Source organism: Simochromis diagramma, unplaced genomic scaffold (assembly GCF_900408965.1).
Source record: "Simochromis diagramma unplaced genomic scaffold, fSimDia1.1 OVJJ01000343.1, whole genome shotgun sequence".
Taxonomy (NCBI): Eukaryota; Metazoa; Chordata; class Actinopteri; order Cichliformes; family Cichlidae; genus Simochromis; species Simochromis diagramma.
Window position 1 is genome coordinate 9860739 of NW_024386831.1, and position 17133 is coordinate 9877871.

At 38.7% G+C, this 17133-nt stretch overlaps 1 protein-coding gene across 2 annotated transcripts in view; it reads right to left on the reverse strand.

The window, feature by feature from the left end:
* The window catches only part of LOC120731280 (TSC22 domain family protein 1-like), a 39288-nt gene that overhangs the window by 11202 nt on the left and 10953 nt on the right, over nucleotides 1-17133 (reverse strand). The window contains exon 1 of one of the 2 annotated variants that reach the window (XM_040028246.1): nucleotides 542-2609. The exons of the other annotated variant lie outside the window; for it this stretch is intronic. Coding sequence (XP_039884180.1) covers nucleotides 542-651 — 110 coding nt within the window. The 5' untranslated portion in view covers nucleotides 652-2609. Of the gene's footprint in view, nucleotides 1-541; nucleotides 2610-17133 lie in introns of those variants that run through there. 2 annotated transcript variants of the gene reach the window in all.

Consider the following 17133-nt stretch of genomic DNA (forward strand, 5'->3'; position numbering starts at 1 on the left):
ATAATGTACTTTATACAACACCAACAACAATGATTTTAACGCATTTTCAGTGCATATTATCAAGAACACCTCAACAGGAAGTACAGAAATGACACTGTGGGCTGCATCTGCTGCAAAAATAGGACTTCATATGAGATGATGGAGGAGATGGCCCCATTTTGTAACAAGAGGCCAATTTATAAAAAAAAAAAAAAAAAGAAAAAAAAAGCAGCATGCTGTAGGTTTTAATTACTCACCCCACTAGAAGATATGAGTAAGCAGCACACATGGACTACACAGTGTATCGTCTACTCGCCATCTGCACATTTACTATACATCAAACACTCCCTACAGTTTATCTGCTACACGTGAATTAAAAGAACATGCAGTGCTAATGCACCCATGAAGCCCTGCATGACTGAACCAAAGGACAATATAGCCATGCAGCCTTTTGTGTGCAGCTACTGTAGTGACTGGTCTATTCACAGCTACCGTATACAGACCCCTTTAGGGAAGGGGGTGAGGTGGTGATGGCGGTGGGGGTTCCCTGTTTTCATTTTACCTTTTGAGATGCTGCTCCAGCTCCCAGAACAAAAGCTTCATTGCCATCTCGTCATGGCCTTGCACTCGTATCCCCCGCACTCTCATGGAGCCGTCCGTCAGCAGCAGCATATACACTCCAGAGTAAGCGCAGCAGCAGTGTGTCCCTGACCTTCTTTGTTTAGTGTGGGTTTTTTTGTTTTGTTTTTTTAAAAAACAAACACAAAAAAAAAAAAAAAAAAAACCCACACCACTCGTGCCTTATTAAATTCAGCGTGCTAGATCACAGCAAAAGACGCAGCTATAGCTGGACAGTGAATAAAAGGCAGCGTGCCAGGTTATGACTGTACATGAGCTCCTTATTTTTTTTCCTCGGTCACTCATTTGTGTTTGAATGGCTGACTAGTGAGTGATTTACTGAATACAGCCAGTTACTGAGCCGGTGGTGACGTGTGATCATGTGATACTAGGAGTTACATAAACCATCACCGCAGATTAGCATGTGGACCAATGAGTTCCCTGCTCCTGTGGTCTCTATAGCCTGAGACATATGCAAAAAAATAAAATAAAATAAAACAGATCTTAAAAAAAGATTACGCGGAGTCTCAGTTTGTAGCATTTTTTGGTCTCAAGAACTACAAATCAGTCCTTTAACCTTTAGTGACAGAGATTAATAATGCTACAAAATTCCCTTGAACTCAAAGTCAACAGGATTTTAGGGTTTCCCGTCAAAGACGGTAAGAGCATTCCTGACACTGGTTACTTAACTCGCCACTTCAAACCAAATCATGTCTTTGTCCTTTTACGAGTACATATGCCAGCCCGTTGTGTGACAGACCAGAGACCCTGTGCTTTAGGGTCTTATCTTGTCATATCTCATTGGATGGCAGCTTTAAGATGGCTTAGTGCTTTCCACAGATAGAAAACACAACATGTACTCACAGGGCCTCTGCTGGCTTAGAGACAGCCCGCCAAGAAACAACAGGTAAAGGATGAGCACAATCCAGGGGATATGAATCAGTACCACATGACTTCTGGGCAGCTCATGCCACACCCAGTTTATGGCATTATATTTTAGGTAAACCATATTCTTAGAGATTATTTTTATTCTAACGGGTGTGTTGAAGGACTAATTTTTTTTAGTTTTTGAGTTAATGTTTTATATTCAACTATATTTCCAGTGGAAAGATTTTTATTTATTTAGAGAAAAATAATTAAAACTTAAAAATGAGGAATACTTATTAAAGAAAGGGCCCCCTTTTACAGTACATATGAACACACATTTCCCTTCTGAGGCTAGTAAGACAAACAATTACTCCATACTTGCAAGTAACTGAGTACACAGGTGACCTGCACCTTTCTGCAGCCTAAACACAAGCAAAAGTTAAACTACACAGAAGCAGATGCACTGCTGGGTTATCATGCATTTACTTCTTATTTTGAACCATCAGAAACCAGACTTCCCATAGACCTGAGGTGATCTCTGTTGCTTAATTTCACAGATATGATGATTAGCTTCAAAAGTTGGGTACTTCCAACCTGCAGTCATCATCCTCATATCATCATCTCACAGTAACTTTCTGATTGACCACAGACTCAACGTTTATCAATGGGTGCTTTTTAGACTGAAATCCTTTGGTTGGGGGAGAAATTCTCACAAAGCCACACCACATTTTTAAAAAGTGCCAGATTTAGCCACACGTTAATTTTCACCTATAGACTCTGACAAGCGAACGGCACAAAAGAAAACATAGGAAAAAAACTAGTAAGCACAAGAAAAATAGAACAATAATGTTGCATGGAGAAAAATTAATACCACCATTGCACCAGATTTCACAGTAAGCTATACATGAATAAGTTGGAATGACGTATTTGCAGTTTCCTGTCATAACATGGTTTTGATGTAGCTAAAATTTAATAGGAGTAATTTTATTCTGATGTTATCTGTCTCCTTAATTACTTCTAATTTGTTTTTGTCTATCCCTAATAAATATACAGTTTCTGGTTTAATTCACTCTTTTTTTTTCCTCTTTTTTTTTTTTTTTTTTTTTAAAACATGGCAGCCAGTTCTGCCATGTCTGAGGGGAAAATGTAAACTGTGAATTTATTTATTTATTTATTTTAAAAAAAAAAAAAAAAAAAAAAAAGGACCTGGCGCGTCCCAGTGATGAGAAAAGAGGCCCATTGAATTGTTGAATTGTAAAGGCTTTTGGCTGTGCTGTAGTTTGATAGTGGGGAGCACACACAGACTTTACCAGTAAGTCCTGGCAGTGGTTTTTCCACTGTGACACCCTGACTATGGAGAATGACAGAGAGCTACTGAGTGAGTCAGTCAGAGAAGCAGGGAGGAATGATGAGTGGTCATTTTGGCATCCATACGTGACAGAGGGATGGGCTTTTCGAACATTTGGGCTGACAGCAGCAAGTCCTCAGTCCTCACTCTAAATTAAAAGTCACACATGAGGGGAGAGGCAAAGGAGGAGGGAGAGAGTCGGCCAGAGACATGGGGACTGGAATGGCCTAGATCCACCGCCTCTGCATTAGTACTCACTGAGTCATACGGCGAGAAGGGAGAGAGGCACAAACGAATGCACGTTTCAAATATAAATCAACCATGAGAATATTCAGTTTGACGACTTATATTCGCAATGACCTTTTAGCTAAGCAAATTGAATTGTACAATGTCACCTTTACTGCCACCAAACCTGCTCATTAAGTATGATGTCAGTACCTATGTCCTTCAGTTCCCAAACAATCACTGAAAATTATAAATTGTCTGCAACATTAACATCCAGACATCCATGACAAAGATGACTCGCGAGGTTTAGTTATAGACCATATACAAAATGGAGAGAGATACCACGGACATCAGCCAATGTTTCTGAAGTCTCTTGTTGAAGCCTTAAGTTGAGCATTTTTGCGAGGAATGGATGTGACAAGGAAGGGTGGGTGCTAATGAGCAGACAACCACAAGTTATCAGGGTGGGGTTTAGCACCACTGATAATCCTCCATTTTGAAACACGGCATGACCAAAAAACAAAAAACATTTATATGATCAAAAATGAATGATTAAGCCAATAAACTCAACAGCTAAGTGTTTACTGAGGTTAAAAAGATATTTTCACATGGCACATCAGTGATCAGCTACCCATGGATTACAGGTTAGATGCTGAATTGTCTGCAAACATTTGCCAAGCAGTAGTGAAACTGTGAAAAGGTGATGCAAACCAGAAAAAGAGAAGATTCGTAAAAGTAAAAAGTTTTTCTCACTAAAGTTAAAGTCCCTAATCAGCAGAGACACATGCCATCACATGGCAGGGAGAGGACATTGAAAATGGACCAAATCCCAGCCAAGAGAAAGTCTGAGATGATCCCACAACACGGGTTAGTCATTATATGGTGCAATGTGGGGCAGCTTGGTGGCTAGCATGTTGCCTTCAATTTACTTACTACAATTTTTTTTCTTTTCTGTTTAAATATGCAACAGACTTCAATTTGCATGAATATCCAATAGACAAAGAACAAGAAAATGAATACCAGATGATGTATTTAAGCCATTATTTTTCCACTAGTTTAAAAGAAGACATGTTATAAAAGCAAAATAAACCAGTACCTCATAATTCTTTATGAATAAAAACCAACTGTGTTTTTGCCTGAAATCTCTTGCCACAACACGCATATAGCACAGTTTAAATCAGCCTTGCACCAAAGTCAGTTCTTACAAATAAAACAATTCTCTTCTACACATAATTGTAGACACACACACACACACACACACACACACACACACAGTTACGTAAGCTGTGATGGTTTGTGAGCAGCAGGTTTGAATAATGCGGAGTGAAACCTGGCATTAAAAGGATTAGCAGCCAAAGAAAACACAGTGCTCTGTCCAGACATCAGAGGACAGAAATGATGCTCACATCAGCAATAAAAGGGGAGGAGAAAAAGGCTGTAAGCATGTCCAAATGATGCACTGATACTATGGGCCTCTATACAGAATTGATTTTAATGACTGGTAACTTTATAAGTTGTGTGATAAATTTCATTAAAAGAAACAAAAAAAAATATTTCTGACATCTGTAAAGTGGTCCTGTAAAGTGACTGATCAATAAATCAACTGATATCGACCCATCACAGATATATCAGCACCGTTACCCCACACAGGTGCATTGTATTTGTGGTGGGCCCTGCATTTACATGCCACGCTTTTCCAGTAAAGTAGTAAAGAGTATAATTTATGATGATAACTGATGGTAAAAAAAACAAACAAAAAAAAACAAAACTGCTTTGCAGTCGATTCCTCATCCTGCAGGTGAACTCTTAATTCCACCATCTACAACTGCAGGCCATGTTCTTCTCTTCAGCCTCAGTGTCAAGCAATTCCAGTGCAGAGATCGTTCATGAATGACAAAAAAGTAAAACAAAGAAAGTATCAAAAACGTGATTTTTGTCATTTGTGCACCACCACAGTGAATTTTAAATCAGCTTTAATTCAAAGGGTTTTGCGATTACAGCTATTTTTACACATAGTCACCCAATTTTCATTATAGGAACCATTTGCTGTAATTGGAAGAAAATTTGCAGTCAGTAGCTGACTGCCCAAAACACCAAATGCTGTGTTTTCACCCTGGAGATGCTCTGCCAGACCTTTATATCAGCCGCTTTCAGATGCTGCTTGTTTGTGGGTTTCTCTGCCTTCAGTTTCAGTGTTTCTTTCTGTTAATTTTTAATGCTATGAGGGAACAGGCTGAAAATCTGCACTACAAACTGCATTAAAATATAATATGATATGAGAGGATATATATATTTGAGGGGTTTTTTAACCTCCCAAAAATCAAATCCTTAAGCGTCTGTGAGGGTGGAAAACTGAGTCACACTGATAACTGGGTTACAAACCTTTACAACTCACACCTGCTACAGAGTCACCACTTTAAAAGCTATCACAAGGTGTTATAAGTGTGTTTGTGTTGGCTGGTGGGAGGCTGATATTCTCATACAGACACACAAGTCTGACTGAGTCATCTGCACCTCTCATGCCCTGCTCTACATCTCAACAAATTTCCCTCCATATTCAACAGGTTTCTCAGCCAAATCAGGGAAAGCAGTGGGCAGAAGCAGCGGTACTGAAATTCTTTTTGGCCAGCGGCATCAGCACAGTCATGTGTTTCTATTTTAGAACTGATGATGTGCATTAAACAATGGTCTCTCCTAGGGATGGGCATTATTCTAATGAATAGCCAGCAGCTAATAGGATGTAACAGAACAAAAACTAATGACACCATGCTACTAAAAAGCAAGCGCTGTACTCTTTATGCACAATTATAGCTTCTCACATCGAGAACATTTAAGATGCATTTCCTGTTTGCACTACGAGAGATATTGCACATGTTAATTGAGCAATACGATTAATGCAGGAGTTCAGACATTCTCAGACGACAGAGTGGGAGATGCTACAATAGCTGGAAGAAAACAGGAAATAAAATAATAACCTCCATGATAATTTTGTGTCCCCATTTTCACTTTTCCACCACCAGACCTGATGTGGAGGGTTTTGTCTGAGCTGTGATATCATCATCTTTTAAGGAAAAGACTGCAGCAGTGGTCAGCCGGCTAGTGCAACAAAGTTTTAGACGTCATATCTCTTGGTAACATCAACCCTCACAGTCAGTCTACACAATGCCTGAGGAATATTGAGCTCTGAGTCTATACAGCGATTTTCAAAGCTGTGAAAATGAGAAAAGCCTCATTTCAACACTGCCAGATTATTATCTATTTCTATAATGTAACAAGCAAGGTAGATATAATTACAGCCTGTTACATTTAGTTCACAGAAGTATGACTTTGTGTTGATCAATATGGTGACTTTAATTCAATTCAATTTTATTTATATAGCGCCAAATCACAACATAAGTCGCCTCAAGGCGCTTCATAGATACAGAGAAAAAAACCCAACAATCATATGACCCCCTATGAGCAAGCACTTTGGCGACAGTGGGAAGGAAAAACTCCCTTTTAACAGGAAGAAACCTCCGGCAGAACCAGGCTCAGGGAGGGGCGGCCATCTGCTGCGACCGGTTGGGGTGAGAGAAGGAAGACAGGATAAAAGACATGCTGTGGAAGAGAGACAGAGGTTAATAACAGATATGATTCAATGCAGAGAGGTCTGTTAACACATAGTGAGTGAGAAAGGTGACTGGAAAGGAAAAACTCAATGCATCATGGGAATCCCCCGGCAGCCTACGTCTATTGCAGCATAACTAAGGGAGGATTCAGGGTCACCTGGTCCAGCCCTAACTATATGCTTCAGCAAAAAGGAAAGTTTTAAGCCTAATCTTAAAAGTAGAGATAGTGTCTGTCTCCTGCGTATTATTACCAAACAGATCAATCACAGGCCTGAGGTCTGTAGACATGTCTGGGAAGGTGCATGGGGTTATGGTAAAGTGTATAGACCTACGCCACAAATTTAATGCAGCACTATAAATAAAGCACAAGCCCCCTAAAAAGGTTAGGGCTTTTTCAAACCAACAGCTTAACGGTAGGATAAAATTATCAATAATCAAGTAAAGCTATTCAGATTAGCATCTCCACTGCACACTTTCCAGTATTTCCTAAAGTTAACTTTCCCCATCTGTAATGCATCTTGAAAGAAAAAAAAGAAAAAAAAAAAAGAAGCAAAATTCTGAAACATTTTCTAAGAGCAAGGCTTTTAGTTCACATCACAAGTGCAATACTTCTGTGTTGCCTACCGTTTTATCTCACCATCACCTATCAAACAAAGTATCCTAAGCATTTCCTTTTGATTAATTTGGTTTGCCTTCTACATATTGTTGCTTCTCTCCCATCCCCCCTTTTGCTGCTACCTGCAAACTAATTTGAGCTGTGGAAATACAAATATAAACACTGAAGGTTCAGGGAGCAGCAGAATTGATCAGTGATGGATCACTGAGGAAATTGGGTGCACTAAGATCAATAATGCTTTGGTCTTTCCAAATCTCTTAGGCTTCTTCAGAACAACAAATGCCTACCAACAAAAACAAAATGATACAAAAATGTGTCTTTGTATCTGTTTCTTTCTTTTTTGTAATGTAGAGGAAACAAAATGTTGCTATTCAGTTTTTCTTTACCTAGCATCAGCTGATAGAAGAGGAGCAGCAGATCAATAACTGGAAATGTTAAGCTCCAATCCCTGACCCAGTTTCCTCTTTGTACTCATGTAAGATTACAAGTGAAGACACGAGGACGGAGCACTGAGTGGATTAGCCAATGATAGCGCCACCGTCACCGCACCTAAACCCCTGACGACAGCAGAGCTATCATAAGCGCGGCTTAATGACAAACCAAACAACAAAATGTTGTTTCCTGCAAGCTCTGTCACGTCACTTTCACTAAGACGACCCTTATCTGGATATTTCTGCTTTTGTATCCAGCTTCCTCTCGAAAGGTTAACGAATATAAATGTCCAAGCATAGCTACAGAGACAGAGTCATGTGATAACTATGAGAAGTATTCTCCGACTAATTACAGCTCAACAGTGCCAGCTAGTGAAACTAGGAGGCGCTGCCATATATTGGTTGGTACATATATACTGTTTGTAGCTTGTCAACATGAGGATCAGATAAGTGAGTCTGGGTAGCTGCTTGGCTGCAAAACTATCAAAAAGATGATTCATAAAATACTGTCTGATTTACCAAAAAAGCTAAACAAACAAGAGATCTGCAGCAAAGTGGAAATAAAAGCCCAAGCCCAACACAACCACATAGCTTTTACTATAAAAATCAAAAAATGACAATAAAACATCAGCACCATCCTGCGGCGACAACCAGGATGCAATTCAACTTTTCTCCTGTAACTCCTTGAGAAAACTGGCCTGAAAACACCAGGGTCTAATCATTTCTCTCATTTCTGCCTCCTCTGTCCTTCTGCCTGTGACCTGGAAATTTCATATCACTACAGCATGTTGAAGCATCTCAACTCCCATAATGCATCTGTAGGAAAGACTACGTTGGCACACAGGTGGCATAAACAAACCACTTCTGGAGGATGACTCTTTAAACGACTAGTCCAATTTTCTGCCCTTCATCATGCATGCGATTACAATTCATCTTGTCATGAGTGTCATTACATTTACATGTTACATGTTCAAGTCACCATGCTGATATTTACTTGACTAAAATTGAATTCTTTGTTCCTCGTTAATAAAAAGCTGTTGTGGTGTGAGCTTTAAACATTTCTAGCCTTTTTGAAGTGGAAAAAGTGTGTGAAGAAGTGCTCTAAAAGGAGCCAAGGACTCATTTTCTGCCTCACTTGAGCTGGACTTCCTAACCTGTGGATGAGATACATCCGAGTGATATTTGGGAAATTTTTAGTAAAATCAGCAGTAAACATTGAGAGATGAACCAACACACTGCCCTCATATTAGACTTTGATCTTAACAAGTTGATACTAACAATTTATTTACAATTACACCACGAGGCACACCATAAGTGACTGTGACAAAAATACCCTAGTCCTACAGTTCCTAGCCTTCCAGCCTATTACATTACATTTCCCTAACACACAGTTATAACAGCATAAAGAATTTGATAAGAAGCTGTAACAGGCATTTGTTCATTCACGAGTGTTCTGAGCATTGATCTTAAAAGGAAATTAATTTCTCGTTGCTTCACCATTTCCTCCCATTTTACAAATATGAAATAAAATAAATAACTGTTGACTGTCACAGACCAGCAAGGCGAGGCTATACTCCTAATGCAACTACCCGTTTGGGGATGACCAGGAGGTATTAGCTTGTGCACACTGCCATCTGCTGGTACATTCCTGCAGCCAAACTTTCTCTAATTCAGCACACTCCACACATCTTTATGGTGAATTGCTCCTCAGAGAAACAATTCAAATTTGGCATCTCACAAACTGACTTGTGAGCTGAAGTTCACCATTCTCAAAAACAAACCTTCTCTGACATAAAAAAAACAAAAACAAAAAACAAAAAACAAAACTGAAAGGTTTCTTTGATACTCCAGAGAATTAAACTGCCTGTGAAACTTTGATACTCATTAAAGCAAAACGTCTCAAAAATTATAGAAATAAAAACTGCCATAAAGAGATTCTGATGTAATTTAGATTGTGATACACCGTAGGTCTGAGGCATTTTTTCTTCATTATAAATTAGTTTATTTATAAACCTAGTCAAATGATGCCGATTTCCCACACATATACTAAGCCTATTTCCAGACAAAAAAAAAAAAAAAAAAAAAAAAAAAAGATTAATGAAGGAAAAGTTTGTGGTCCTGGCTTAGACCATGTCTTGAACCAACACCTAATGAAGAGTAATCTGAGCTCTTGGCTGCTGAAAACTTATAATAATTTCCCAGATTATATTAACTATATTAACATTTCTCTTTGAAGCAGCCTCTGCTTTCCAATTATAACTAAATGAAAATACAAATAAAATATCTGTAATAAGTTAACATCGCAGGATTTAAAAATAAAACGGAATAAATAAGATGATTGTTCCCTAATGTAGACCTGCCTCCGCCTGCCCTTGTAACAGCCTCTACTACAGTTAACAGGACAATACAAACGCAAGCCTGTGATCTTAGACAGATAACTGCTCATTATCTTTTCAGTCCGGTCTACATGGGAAGGTCACCTATATTCACTTCAAACACCTATCATTAATTTAGCATGAACACATAATATTAACCAGGTGAGTATGTTAACAGCGAATGTCTACCAACTGTTTATATTAGGCCCCATATAATTTGCTCAGGTACTTACAGGCACTGTGAGAAAATATTAGTGTACCGTTTTCACAGCCAACCCTTCTTTTCATCAAGTCTAATCACACCTTAAAGCATTAAAGCATCCGTGCAGTAAAGATGTGCATTTCTCACATTTCACCACTCATTGTCCTCAGTCACCCCAGTGCCAGAGCTTTCCCTGCAAATTAAAATAAATAAATAAATAAAAATCTGGTTCCCACAAAGAAAAGTCACCAGGGCTGATTTTTTTTTCCTTGTTTTTCTTGTGGAGTTAAAATACATGTCAAATAGCCAAAGGAAAAGAAAAATGACATGAACATGCTTTAATTCTTCCTTCTTTTAAGGAAAAAACTGCAGTGCTCCTCAATCATCTGACTTTACAGGGCTTTCCTCACATCTTTCATCTAACAGCAGAGTTGAGATTTGTTAAATTAAACTCTTTAATCTACTTTCTGGAAAAAGTGCTATGATTTTCTGTCATCCACACCTGCTCTTCTGAAAGTGTTAATCCATATATTTTATATGTAATATAAATACATTTAATATGTAATGAATAACAAGTGCTCTTGAAAAAGTGCTGTTAAAGAGACATTAAACATATTTTTAAAAACAAAACAAAAAACCCAACATTAAATGAATGGGGAAAATATAAAAGTAAATGGGCTATGAAACTCAAAAACAAGAACCATTCCTGGACCCAGGCAGGTTAAACGGAACATTTCTTACTGTAACGAGGGGAAAAGTTGATCAGTTTGGAAAACTGGTCTTTAAAACAAAAACAACCTCCGTTTGCTCAAAAATTGGCCATCCTGCATGTGCTGAGGAATTTAAAAAAAAAAAAAAATGTTTTACAGGTTATGAATTTATAGCTCTACTGTATTGCTTTTCCCTCCCAGTAGGACAGCTAGCGTGCCTGAAAAGGAAGACTGAAAGAAGAATGTATTTAGGACTCTTAGATTTAAATGTGCTTCTTTCAGGACTAGAGGCAGCATTCAAACCATCCCTTGACAGTCCTAGTCTGCATCCAATATGATGATCCTGGTGTCTGTTGGCAGTCGCTGCTTGTTAACCAGCAGGGGGTAGTACAGCACTGTTTACAGAGCTCAAAACTGCACACAGAGACAGTCAGAAACCGTGCCAGTAGCTGTCAAAAGTTAAACTAAGAACAAAAAAATAAATAAAATAAAATAAACCAAACAAACAGTCAATCTCTAGACTAAAGACATCTGAAGTTCAAAATAAACTCTTGGTTTTTTGTTATTAAGTGTGTGCATCCAAGTGCATGTCAACACAGACGCACAAGTAAAAAGTATTACATATAAATATTTGTATACCTAAGTATTATATGGGAAATGGTTTAGTACAGACACTGAATTACAGGACACAGAAGTATCTCAGTGCTTTACTCATGCTAATAAGAGAAGCAGCTGCCAGGACTTTTTTTTGGAGGGGGGGGCTCCAGCAGCCTTCCTCATTCAGCCACAGAGCATAGAGAAAGGGATTAGCTCACACAAAGCCAGAGTGAATGAATATTGAAGCCTATGGGAAAGCACCCTGACTGACTGAAACTCTCACATCACCACAGCCAAGCAGACAAAGTATCAAACTGCACTAGCCTGAGATAACCCAACACTGTTTAGCTTTGGTATTTATAGATAAGCCTTTTATTTTAACTCATTTCCAATCAATAGGATTCTTAAAACATTTCTCTGCTGGCATCCATCCTTTTTCAACTTGTGGCAACTGCCTTAAACCAAGAGTTCAAACAAGTACAAAAGAATTTCTTGCACATAGTGACCATGTTTAATAGTAACACCCACCATTGCAACAGTAAATATATGACAAAATACAGAAAAGCACAACAGGCCCATTTAAAGTGGCATAGCTCTACCTCCAAAAACCTAAAACGTTTGCCGATTTTCTCATAACAGCAAACTGATTATCTATCATTGTTCTGTCACAATAACAATATTAAGGCTGTTCCTGCTACTACTTCAGTAGTTATTTAAACAGTCCAAAAGGTAACAAAATGCTCACAAAACATTCAAAAACACACAGTCAAATGGACAAAGTTAAGCACTGGCCACACAAATATTACATGAATGTGTTTCACAAGGCTTCAGTCACATTGTGATGTCAGTTTACCTTGGACACAGCAGAAATAAAATATTTTCAACATCATATTGCAGAATTGTTACTTCTTACAGCTGTCTTTAACCTCGCTCATTTGTATCACAGGAGAGACGAGTGGTACTGTCCGTCGAACCTGCAGCCCCAGTTAGTGGCAGATAACTTCTACTACCCATTAAGACTTGTAGTAACAACACCACAGCAGCTCTTGCAAATGTCTTTCACTGATACTTAAAAACACTAAATTAACACTTGTTTTTCCAAGCATGCTTAGTCATTCCTTTAGAACAATTTAAAACAATAACAACTGTTGGTGCTGACTAGCATGGGCAGAAACATTTAAATCTCAACGAGCTGGGCACGCCCATGATGACAATCAAGTGATAAATGTAGTGATTAATACCCAACTTGTCTTTTCTCTACACAGGATACAACACCATTTAGATGCGTCATGACTTTTCAAAAATGAAATCCTGATACAGCTTCACTAATTACACCAGATACCGTGAGTAGTTGTATAATTGTTACTTTGGTGTTTACAGACCACCTCCATTTTAATTTGTTATATGATAGCATCATTGCTATTATTTGTTGTAGGGTTTTTTCCCCCCACATTTTCTCAATACATTGTGATAAGATTGGGTTGTTACAATATCATAGTTTTACATTCACAATAACAGAGAACTTCACATATCTCATAGGATCCAGCAACACTATAGAAAATGACTTGAAAATAGTCTGCAGGAATGATGAGAGCATCAATCGATGGAGAAAAAACAAAAGCCTCACAACTATCAATAACTATGTCTCCGTTATCCTGGGATGACCTTTGGTAGCTGTGCTGTTCGGCTAAGAGCGAACAGAGACATAATGACAGAAGCAGAACAAACACTATGAAACACATGGAGTACAAAGAGGCAGCAATCCTTACGCCTATAGCAAAGTCATGCACTGCATTTTTGCTTCTACATGTGTGTGAATGTGTGTGTGTTAAACTCCTGCAGCTGACTGGACAGTGCTCTGGCCACAGGAATGCCGGCCATGATTCAGCACATTGCCTGCATGTTTAGGGGGGATGACAGTGGCAGCCCACTAAAGCCTAAAAATAAAAATGCGTGACTGAAGATGAAATCAACAGCATTTTAAAACTTATGCATACGCATACTTATGCAAATGTGTCATATGCTGTTCGCAACAGGAGATTAAGTGTTTGTATGTTAATCCCCCTTTTCCTCCATGTTTTAATACAATAAACTTTTCAAACAAATAACTGTAACAACACAACGTCTCTGGCACAATTTCCCCCAACAATGTACACATTTAGATAATAACAATACCACGTCGACATCAATATGCAGTGATGAATCCTGCTCTTGTTTGTAAAACAAAATCTAACTTGTGTTAGTTAAACAATACATAACAGTACCAAGAAAACTAATATTTCTCATCCTGGGGTTTAGTTCAGTCAGGATGAAACCGGATTTTGTTCACTGAATGGCCCAAAGTAACAGGAAAATACGTCTGTGCGACAACTGAGCTTATGGTGTGTGTAGTCACCTCCAGAAATACAAGAGGTTTTGCCAGCTTTCATTTAAAACTATGGTAATCATAATGGTCAAAAACAGCATGAAAAAAAAAAAAAAAATTAAAATTTATCTGGAAAATGTTCAAGTACTCCATCCACAACCATCACCACCACCTATGCAACTTAAACCAAAGCAGAGCCTCTGAGAACCAGCTGCATCCCTGAAGTGGTGTTCAATCAGCATCTGTGAACGTACATTTCAAATCTTTAACAGCCAACCTCGCACAGCGCTTTGCTCTGCTGAACAAGTTAAAATGGGTTAGACTTTTTTGGCAAAAAATTTAAAAAATAAATAAAAAAATACACTTTTCTGCTGAAACCACTGCTGAGCTAACACAGTGGTCATACTAAAATGAATGAGGCAGGCTTTTTTTTTTTTTTTTTTTTTTTTTAAAGGGAGCTATTGTTGGTCCAAACAAGTGTATAGTGTGTTTCAAAGTGTGAAAGCTTAGGGGAATGTGGGCTGGTTGGCAGCATGATGGCTATCTCTGCTGCTGCTGTTTTGAATGTAATCTTCCCCCTGGCAGTGCAGGGAGCCGGTGTGTGCGTGTCGTGCCTGTTGCTCATTGTGGGGAGATCAACGAGATCCCTAAAATTCACAGCACACAGCGGAAGTGACCTGAGCTGACCTGACCCAAGTTAGTCAGGTCTACTGGAGCTGGTTCAGACTACTGAGGACACAGCAGACGGGACCAGATGGAACCAAACTGAGCAGAGTCGCTCACTGCTGCCTTTCATCGATTCGATTTTCATTTATTATTGGCACTGACTTAACAGACCTAGTGTCCAGATGTTCTGGTGGGGTTTTACAGAAGAAATCTCTCTTTGTTTAGGATTGTAACAATTACAAAGCAATCTTTTTTCTTTTGTGCGTTTTCTGCATTGAAATTTGCTTCTAAGCTCTTGCTGTATGATGGGGGTTTTTCCCCTTCAGTTGCAGAAGCATGATAGATAACTATGGGACACTACTCACAGATTTTATTAAATGAAGTATGGCAATTCCTGGGTTCCCTTGATAGGATTTTTTCATATTCTTGGATTAATACAGAGAATAAACTCTGTGGGAAAAATGTTTATGATACCTGAACATTTTTGTTATGCAAGATAATCTCACCCAACTCACTTTTACTGATCTCTAAAGTTTAACTGCCACTGCACAAGGTATACCCTTTAGTTACGCATTTTATGCTGCACTTAACTTATAATTCACCCAACTGCAAGCGCCTACCAGAAGTAGATACATGCCAATCTGGGTTTTAGGATTTACTCCTGTGACTCTGGGGTATTTCTTTTAAAAAGAAAAAAAAAAGCGGATAAATCTAACATCAAAGTAGCAACAGGGAGGAAAACCAAAAACACTTACTTAAGAAGTTAATATCCAAATAGAGTGATATTTGGCAAGAATCCTATTTCTATTTTGGGGATAACTAAAATGATCCATTTGATCCAAGTCTTACCTGACTCCTTCGTTTTATCCAGTCCTTTGTTCTTTAGATTCAGGGTCTACATCTTTAGCTGAAATTTCAACCACCTACATATCACCTGTGGATCTTTATTTAGTAAATGCCTTTGCTTACAGACTGCCTGACTGCTTAAGCTTCAAAAGTAGGGAACATATTTTCTCAAACTGTTACATCTGTAAACTTACACAAGTCAAAATTAAAGTTAGAATTATAGTGTCAGTGGCAAATATTAGTGCTAAGGAGTGTATTGACTGTTGAACCTCCTCACTCACAGTTCTAACTATATGAATACATAAACATTAATTTAAAAGTTAATGATCTACAGCTATCTGTCACACAGGACATAAAACTTTTTGAAACAAACTTATCTGCACATTATTAAAATTTATACCACTGAACAGCATGTTGGACACAATAATAGCTAGACAGGCAGCATAGCAGCCTGTTAACAGCATTCAAGACCAGTGAAGGCAAATGGAGGATAAAGAAAAGAGACTAGAGGTACCAAAATAACTTGTGACCAAAAGAGGAGCTGCATCTGCAGTTTGTCTTGTTCTCAGTTCAAAGAAAGCCCGTTTCATTTTGGGTTGTTTTGTCTATCACCGTGCTCTCACTGGGGGTCAACTCGTCCCACAGGTGAGGAAACGACGATGTGTTACACAAGGCTTACAGGTGATTTTCCTCACCACAGGTTAGTTTTTAAAGCATACTTTAAATCCAAGTGGCCTCATTCACATTAAGCAGTCCGACTTTTAACGTCTTACTGATAATCCTTGTAACTGGTCCCAATTATGTTTCTGATAGCGTCACTCCTCATCTTGGACAACTAATAACCAAACCACAGCAACCTTCTCACAAACAAGGTATTTATCAGTTTCAAAATGGATCAAAAGCCTAATTCAGTTTTGCTTTGTACAAACTAGAAATATTGTAAAGGTCAAACCAATTCTTTAGAACAATATAACTGAAAACCTCTTTCATTAGATATAAAAGCCTAAGCCCCTCAGACCTGTCAGATCAGAGAATCGATTACTGTTACAGGTTTCATCCAGGCTTAAAACAAAGGGCAAAATGTGCTTTTATTGTTTTAGCCAGACCGCTGTGGAACAAACCTCCTCTTATAAGATTAGCAAAATTAGCTGCTTAACAGAGCTAGGGTCCCAGCGGCAGAGGGCGCTGCGAGGGGTCTAGGCATCTCCCTGGCCACCACCTCCACCTTATCCAGGGGGACACCAAGACATTCCCAAGCTAGCCAAGAGACAATCTCTCCAGAGGGTCCTAGGTCTTAGCCTCTTTCCACTAGGACATGCCTGAAACATCTCACCTAGGAGGTGTCCAGGAGGCTCTCTAATCAGATACTCGAACCCCTTAACTGGCTCCTTTCAATGTGGAGTAGCAGCATTCGTACTTCGACCTTCGCCCCATCTCTAAGGAAGAGTCCAGCCACCTTTCAGACGAAGCTCATTTCCACCGCCTGCTTCCACAATCCCATTTTTCCCTCAACCAAAGCTCATGGTCATAGATGCGGGTAGGAATGTTGATCGACTGTTAAGTTTTAGAAACACCTTAAATTTTTACTCTTTCCTTTCCTTACTCATTGCTTGGACATTTTATTTTTCATTAATTTGATATATTTTGGACCGTTGTGACTCTAAACCTAAATAAGGATTT